The 8,881-nt window shown below is 50.2% G+C and overlaps 1 protein-coding gene across 12 annotated transcripts in view; it reads right to left on the bottom strand.

Annotated features, from left to right (window-relative positions):
• MYO1D (myosin ID) overlaps positions 1-7,280 on the bottom strand; it is a 361,374-nt gene extending 354,094 nt beyond the window's left edge. For 3 of the 12 annotated variants that reach the window (XM_055577237.1, XM_055577238.1, XM_055577236.1), the window contains exon 1: positions 6,900-7,265. In XM_055577237.1, coding sequence (XP_055433212.1) covers positions 6,900-6,994 — 95 coding nt within the window. In that variant the 5' untranslated portion in view covers positions 6,995-7,265. Of the gene's footprint in view, positions 1-6,899 lie in introns of all 12 variants that reach the window. The other 9 variants (XM_055577242.1, XM_055577241.1, XM_055577243.1 and 6 more) reach the window with 7 other exon arrangements.
• Between the last annotated feature and the right edge of the window lie 1,601 nt (positions 7,281-8,881).

An 8,881-nucleotide genomic window follows, 5' to 3' on the forward strand; every position in this document is an offset into this window, starting at 1 on the left:
GAAGTAAAACTATCATCTCAACCAAGGAACTGAGTAGGCAAAGAGAGAGAGATTTGCAATGTGTATTTAAAACTGCTGCTACCCTCTGAACCCCTCTGTGAATCTAATGGACTTTTTGTTAGGCCATGTCAGTGATGTTCATCACCAAGTTACATCCCCAGTGGGGATGGAGCCACTGTGGACAGCAGATTCCACTAGATGGGCTTGACCATGACCCAATCCTGTTCCAGCAGCAACACAGTGATGGAGGCCAGAGAGTTATCATAAGATGAGGTCGGTCCACGAGATCCGGTCCTTTTTGCTGAGCTGGCTCAGACTCAGGTGAAAATGTCAGCAAACAGCTCTCCACATCAGGATAACTCACAGCGCTGACAACTTACCCATGAGTCACTAAGCAAACACACTTCTATCTCCACCAGCTTCCCCATTTTCGTCTCCAAGTTAAGCAAAGAGCCAATCTCTTTAAAAAAGATGTTAAATCCTCGGGACCTGCGATGAAACGCACCAGTAGCAGCTTCTGAGGGCTCGATCCCACCCACATCTGGCTCTGTTTGGGAGCTAAATTCAGCAGAAGTCTCCAGGGTCAACCAATGACCCCGAATAAAAATAGTCTTGGAAATCTGTCAGGAGCAGGAAAGGAAACAAGACGGCAGGGTGATTCACTCCAAATGGCAGCTCCGAAACCCAAATTCTCATTTTTTTGTCCCAATATGAAGCCAATGTGCAAAACAGGCCCGGAGCAAACTGTCCTTTTCCGAAGGCCTCTAAAAGTGGCTGCCAAAGAATTTCACATGCAAGCCAAAAAGATTTAGTGTGCCATTCACCTCTCCTGTGACTCTAACTTCAGCTACTTTGCAGGAAAGCTCTGAACCAATCACAGGTTGACCCGTGCTTGGGGACCACCAGGGTCCCTGAGGTTTTGCCCCAGTAAGCAAGAGGGGCCATCTGTCTTATCTAATTTTCTGTGTGGTCAAACAGCCGCAGAAAGGGCACAGAGGCTGTGTGGCAAGTGAGAGAGAGAGAAATAGTGATCACCTCTTCACTGCCTTTCTACTAATTCTAAAACTCACTGCTCCAGCTCGTCTCCCACACACTGAGGTTGTATTACAATAAGTACAATATTTTGAGATTATTGTATGCTTTTTTTTTTTTTTTTAGTTAAGAATTTCACGGGCTTCAGCCAACATTTGATGGTTTAATTCACTCATTTTTTTTCTTTTCTTTTTTATTTTATGGCCGCGCCGCATGGCTTGTGGAATCTTAGTTCCCGGACCAGAGATCAAACCCAGGATCTCTCATCAGTGAAAGCGTGCAGTCCTAACTCTAACCATGGAATTCCCAGTTCACTCATTTTAAAACGTATTGAGGGCATAGATGCTCAATCCTAGAGCATGATAGAAAATGCAGAAGGACTAGAGGTGGGTTTGTTTCACAGCCACTCGCCTGTGCTTGCCCCTTCCAAAGCCCTGTATCTAATGTGACATTCATAATGTATACTTTTTTCCTTAAAGGTGGTCCCCCACCCCCGCCCAGCTGAATTTCAAAGGACTACACAACCTGGATCTGCCTCTGGACAGGCTCTGGGGCTTTGGGGAATCTCACAATTTGGCGGGAATGAAGGCATGCAGAGAACAACAGAACATGATAAATCCTAACAGCTACGCTCAAGCGCCCATGTACCCTGGGTGCACAGGTGAGGGCGCGGCTAACCTGTGCCTCAGAGGACTGGGAAAGACTTCTCAGAACTGGTCTTGCAGAACCACTAAGAGTGTGACAGGCTGGGAATGAGGGCAGGGAGTAGGGGGAGGACACTCCAGGGACTGAGAACAGCCCAGGTCAGGGGTTCTCAACTGGGGCCAATTTTGCCCCCTCCCCCAGGGGATACTTAGTAACATCTGGAAACATTTGGTTGTTATCTGGGAAGGGAACGGAGCTCCTGTCACGGGGGTGCGGGGGAGCCCCGGGGGCGACCCCATGGACTCTCACCCACCAGGCTCCTCCTACCATGGAATTTTCCAGGTAAGAATACTGGCGTTGGCTGCAGTTTCCTACTCCAGGGGATCTTCCCAACCCAGGGATCGAACTTGTGTCTTCTGCAGCTCCTGCACCGGCAGGCAGATTCTTTACCACTGCACCACCTAGGAAGCCCAGGCAGAGGCCAGAGATGCTGCTAAACAAGTGACAACACACTGGACAGCCTACTCCCCCCTCTCCGCCCCAACAGCAAAGCCTGACCCCGCTGCATTGTCAACAGCACAAAGCAGGCAGAAAGTTTGGTCTCAATAAAGATATGAAAGACCCTGTGTTATACTAAAGGTGAGAAGTTGCCTGGAGCTTTGGTAAACACAGTGCTTCAAATCACTTCTTTCACGGAAGAAAAAAACCAGTAAGAAGAGAGGACACATTAAATTTCTAAAGAGCCAAGACGTCAGGCTGGGAAGATGCCTTATTCTCAAAACAGGAATCACCACAAAGTTAGACGCTGGAAGCCTAAGGAGGGTTTCCTACGATATGAAAAGGACGTCTCAAAAGTCCCCGGGAATGGCCATTCACATTCCTCCTTGCTCGTGGATGGCTAAGGGGCGAATGAGAACATGGTGAGGCCCCGGTGCTCTACATGGCTTGGACAAAAAGGAACTAAAGGCTCCAGAGAGGAAGCAGCTATGAAGAAAGCAGAAAGAACACGGTGGGGATGCCGTGGATGAAACTTCAAGTGGCCATGTGGTGGGTTGGTGGGAACCAGGCCTGCCCACGAAGGTGGGAGGCGCTTGTGCAGGCATCTTACTCCTCGACAGGACCCTGGAAGTGCAGTGAAGAGGCTACCACCACCACCAAAGCCGCCGACACCTCTGCCTCCACTCAAAGGAAAAGCAGGGCTTCCCTGGTGGTCCAGTGGTTAAGAATCCACCTTGCAGTGCAGGGGGACACCGGTTTGATCCCTGGTCCAGGAAGATCCCACGTGCCGTGGAGCAACTGAGCCTGTGGGCCGCAACTGCTGAGTCTGCACTCTAGAGCCCACGAGCCACAAGTACTGAGCCCTGGTTCTGCAACTGCTGAAACCTGCACACCCTAGAGCCTGTGTTCCGGAACAAGAGAAGCCACCGCCATGAGAAGCCCGAGCACTGCAGCTCAAGAGTAGCCCCCACTTGCCACAACTAGAGAAAAGCTCATGTGCAGCAACGAAGACCCAGCAAGGCAAAAATAAATTAAAAAAGGAAAAGCAAATAAGTAGAACAAATCTCCCCTAGCAAGAGACTTGTAGGAGGGGGAGAAGACAACCCTCAAGATAATAGTTTTGGGTATAAGGGTAAAAAAACACAAACTGAAACCCCTTCTCAGATACATTCAGTTCAGTTCAGTTGCTAATCCATATCACCGTTTGAGTCTTGCCTCCTCCAGACCCACATGCACAGACACATGCCTACATTGATTTTTTTAAATGATAATAGTCAGGGGAAAGTGACATCAATTGTATAGATGTCTAAAATAGAGCATTTACCCAAGAAGAAAAAGAAAGCTGGACTAGTATCAAAATAAGATCATTCTAAATGGACAATGTCACAAAAGCTTCAAAAAAAAAAAATGTTGTCACAATGGGTGCTACTGTCAGAAAAATTAAAATTCGGTTTGGATGACACAGACCCCTGATACAACTGTGGCTGTAAGTGTGTAAATGCACATCACAGGCCATAAATGAAGCAAAAGGGCCTTGAAAAAAGCCAGACAGACAGCAAAGGACAGGACATTCCAAACAGAAGAGGAAAAGCTGCAGCCTGGGCAAGGCAGGAATGATGGAGCGTGTGCACACATATCCACTGAGAGATGAAATACACTCAAATTTCACCTCTATACAGCCATAAATATACACTTAGTACGGACCAACTAGGCTTTCCTGGTGGCCCAATGGCAAAGACCCCGTCTGCAATGCAGGAGACTCGGCTTCGATCCCTGGGTTGGGAAGATCCCCTGGAGAAGGAAATGGCAACCCACTCCAGTATTCTTGCCTGGAGAATCCCATGGACAGAGGAGCCTGGAGGGCTACAGTCCACGGGGTCGCAGAAGAGTCAGGCATGACTGGCAACTAAACAACAACAAGGAACCAACCGCCTGTATTTTGGGAGATGAAAACATTACATGACATATTAGCACCTGGCTCTACAGTGCATTTCCGGTCACATTCTTCAGAGGGAAACAGACATCCAAAGGTCACAAGAGCATAAGCCCAGGAGTCCACACAGCTAAACACTGGAATAGCCTGGAGGGACATCGGGGTGGTAGGAAATCCAATCAGGAGGAGGCCTGCTTTCCAACTGGATAATCAGGATTTACAGCTGGGGAGGAGGCAAGGGTTTGACTACCCTTTAAGGACTCCTGGGAACCAGTCCTCCCAACTTATAAGTAAATCATCAACAATCACTGAACCTGTGCGCTGAGAAATTGCAGCCAATCCTCAGAGTGGTGGAGTACACACACAAGTGAGAAACATATAATATCTGAATGTTGACTGACCCAGTGACTGGGAATAAAGGTAGACCTAGAAACCTAGGCATTAGCCAAGGTCATACTAATGAGAGCTGATTCCGCCCACAACTCCCCAACACCTACACTCCTTTGCTCCAGACAGCTCAATTCACTGTCATCCAAAGATCAAGCGTGGGCATGCTCAGTCGCTCATTCATGTCCAACTCTTTTCGACCCCATGGACTGTAGCCCACCAGGCTCCTCTGTCCATGGAATTCTCCAAGCAAGAATACTGGAGTAGGTTGTCATTTCCTTCTGCAGGGGATCTTCCTGATTCAGGAATCGAACCCACATCTCCTGCATTGACAGGCAGATTCTTTACTGCTGAGCCACAAGGGAGGCCCCATCACCCAAACAGAATCAGCTTTTAAACCTCACTCCTCTGCTGGACACTTTATCCATCTGGAATGTTCTCCACCTACACAGATCTGACGCATCCTCTGCAACTCCTCTCAACCCCTCCTCTCCTCCTCTGGAAGGTGTTTCTGAGCCAGCCTAAGGCATTGCTCCCTCTGCTGAACTCCCAGAACAATTAGGTTGTCCAATTACTTGGCAAAGAACTATCTCAGCTCTACAAGGCTTTAACTCATCTGTTGTTTTCCTGACCTATTATTTAAATGAATAGAAATTTTCATTTTGCCGCCTATCTTTATTAATATGCCACATTGTTGAGAGGTAAGGACACACCTGGTAATTCTTTGGACCCTCCTATCTTACCTCCTGGAGCAGTGTTCCTCAATCTTCTTGGCACTAGGAATGGGTTTCGTGGAAGACAATTTTCCCTTGGGCCGGGGAGGTGAGGGGGTGGTGGGCGGTGTTGGTGGTAGGGATGGTAGTTTCAGGATGATTTAAATGCATTACATTTATTGCACACTTTATTTTTATTATTATCACTGCAGATCATCAGGCATTACATCCCAGAGTTTGGGGACCTCTGTCCTAGAGTATCCTGCATAATACAGAATTAGACTGCAAAGTTCTAAGTTCTCTTCTGAGCTAAGTTATGCTCACATTAACAATCTTTCTTAACAGCCAAGTTTAACAAGGCTTTGCAACCAATGATATGTGAAAGCAAAAAAAAAAAAAATGTAATTCAGAAGAATCTTGGAGATCATTACTTCACAAATTAGGAAACTCAGACATGCAGACTGGCTCAAAGTCCTTTGCAGTGGTGGGTGAACACCAGTTTGCGTCCCTGCTCCTTACTATGGCACATAATGAAGCCTGGCTAAGAGCAGATGATGACTATGGGGACTGCAATTTTGAAGATTAAAAAAGTTTTAAAAATTCTTCAAGTTAACACCGGAATTTATGTTGAGAAATGGGATTAGTTAAGCATCCTAACCTAGATTAAGATTTTCACAAACTTAGCACAGCACAGCATGGAGTGATATTCAAATCGTACAAGAAATGGTATCAGGACTTTCAGGAAACACAAACACACACACACTCTCCCCCCTAAAAACTCAGTTTTGAAACTCCATTGACTGTAATTTTTTTTTTTAAAGTCAAACTACTTTAAAGCTCTGCTTACATATATTACTCTCAAGAGTGTAATAATCACACGTAAAAGCCTTTCTAAAACAAATTCGCCCTGGAAGCCCATTCCGGGGCGTTGAGTTGTGACTACATTCTCAAGGATGTTAGTAACACAAGAGCTCCATCCACAACTCCTTGAGGAAAAAAAAAAAAAAAAACTGAAACCATGAATGCCTTGTCAAATTCAGACAGTTTATCTTGGCACTGGCAAGCAGAGCAGTCTCTTCGATGTCTGGAAACGTGTCTAATTACGTTTTTAGAGAGTAACTAAAAAATAGCCAGCGTCCCGGAACAGACGGCTCAGGGATCACTCCATAGCATCCTGAATGACGTGATGGAACCACGCCAGGAAAAGATAAATAAATAAAGGAGAAGACGAAAGCGAAAAAGAACCAAGTGTGAAACCACGATGAGACCCCCAGTCTCTCTGCAAAACAACCCTCCAGTCTTCCCAGGGGCTTGAGGCCGCCAGGACTCTCCCCAAAGTTTTTATTTCCCTTTACTTTTGTTTCCATTAGGTCACCCGGCCCGCCCACAGCATTCACCTGGGGGCAGTGCACTAGCCTGCCCGGCCCCAAGCGCAACGTCCAGCTCGGCACACCCCCGATACCCACTCTTCCGTCCGGACGGCACCCAAGGACACCCCTTACTCTGGAACGCGCAGCCCCGGAGCTCGTCACGCCCCTTCCACTCGGATGCGACCGCACCCCGGTATGCAACCAGCGAGCTTAGCGGACCCCGGACACCCCCCGCTGCACCCCGAATCCGGCCACACGTCAAGGGCGCCCCCTCTAGGCGCAGGCTCGCGGCACTGCGCACGGCCGCTCCGCCGCCCTCACCTGAGCCGGAGGTTGGCCATGAACTCGGGCATGGAGACGGTGTCCATCAGCACGAAGTCCGCCTTCCCGAACTCCAGGCTCTCCTGCTCCGCCATGGCGCCGGCGCACGGGCTCAGGTGGGCGCGGACGGACTCAGGTGGGCGCGCTCGGACGGCGCGGGGGGCCGGTCCCCGGGGCGTGCGGCGAGCTCGGGCGGGGCCGGGGCGGGGCGCGGGGAAGGGGGCTCCGTGGCCACTCGGAGGGATCTGGACCGGACGGAGGCCGCCCCGCGGCTCCTCGGCGCGCTCTGGGCCGGCGCGGCACACCCGGCAGTTTCCGCTTCTCCCGCGGCGGCGGCCCGGCGCTGTGGGGGGACGGGACAACGAGACGGAGACGGCGGCGGCTGGTCCCGCCTCTGGCCTTGGTCTGGCCCCCGCCCAGCGACCGGCCCGCCCCGCTCCGCCCCGCCCTGTCCCCGCCTCCCGGCCTCCCCGCCTCCCCGCCCCGCCAGCCGAGGAGCCGCCCCTGCCGGGGCGCAGGCCGCCGCCTCCTCACCTGGGCGGCGCGCACGCGCGGGGCAGCCGGCGGGGGCGCGCCCCTGCCCGGGCCCCGGCGGCGGGGCGGCAGCGCCCTCTGGGGACGGTCGCTGGGCGCTCAGCGGGGCGGTGCCGAGGAGTGCGGACGTAGGAGGTGGGTGGAATCAAGTTTCCAGGATTGCTGCCTCCCGCCCGGGGCTTGGTTCAGTTCAGTCACTCAGTCGGGTCCGACTCTCTGCGACCCAAAGGACTGCAGCAAGCCAGGCTTCCCTGTCCATCACCAACTCCCGGAGTTTACGCAAACTCACGTCCATTGAGTCGGCGACGCCCTCCATCCATCTCATCCTCTGTCGTCCCCTTCTCCTCCCGCCTTCAATCTTTCCCAGGGGCTTGGTAGATGCCAACAAAGTTAACAAAAGTAGCTCGTGGAGCTTCTCACGAGGATGATTCATGATGATTCTGACACTCGGCTACGACGCTCTCTCCTGATCTGCTCACATCCTCTCCATCCTTCAAATGATAGTTCACGCTCAGACTGAAATAGTAATAGTAATTAGCTTGTTGAGGGGACCAAAAGTGCTCAGAGTTTTTCTGAGGGACTTAGAGAAGTTAGTAACTTGCCACAGGCTGCTTAAGTAGTGGGGAAGCTGCAATTTCATCCAGGTCATTTGACTTATGAGCTCCAGCGTTTAGCCACCTGGCAGATTGCTTTCCTTCTCCATTTCCTTCTCGGTGTTCCCTGATCCATTTTTCTCTTCCACCTACCTAAGAATGGCTTTCCACTTGGCTCAGTGGTAAAGTGGTAGCCTGAGCGGTAGCGTGGCTCAGTCTCCACCTGCCAATGCAGGAGATCTGGGTTTGATCCCGTGGTCGGGAAGATCCCCTGCAGAAGGAAATAGCAACCCACTCCAGTATTCTTGCCTGGAAAATCCCATGGACAGAGGAGCCTGGCAGGCTATAGTCCATGGGGTTGCAAAGAGTCAGACATGACTAGCAACTAAACAAAACAATGACAACTAAGCTTGTCACCAAGTATTACCTTATATTGTTGTTGTTTTTCATCTATCTATGTATCTTCTCCCTGAGATTGTTGTAGGCTTCTTGAGCATGGGACGGTGTCTTAAATTTTTTCATCTCCCCCTTGGCACCCACCAAGAAGCTGTTGTATTGCCTTGCACACATACTTATGAAATGCACAGTGATCCAATGGGATAGAATGGGTTTTAAGTGGTCTCCAATTTATAGGTGTATTGATCCTGGAAAATTCTTTTGGAACCCAGACTGCATTTTCTCAGTGAAAATCTATCATAAATGGTTTCTAAGGCAGCTGCACTGCTTCGGTCCTGTGTTTCTATTAGGACCATCTACAGTAAGTCCCCTACATTCAAACCTTCAAGTTATGAACTTTCAAAGATCTCCAAGTGTGTTCCATCAGTGTCAGGCATGAGTGAAATTGCAGCTTGCCCT

The sequence above is a fragment of the Bubalus kerabau genome, chromosome 4, assembly GCF_029407905.1.
Source record: "Bubalus kerabau isolate K-KA32 ecotype Philippines breed swamp buffalo chromosome 4, PCC_UOA_SB_1v2, whole genome shotgun sequence".
NCBI lineage: Eukaryota > Metazoa > Chordata > Mammalia > Artiodactyla > Bovidae > Bubalus > Bubalus kerabau.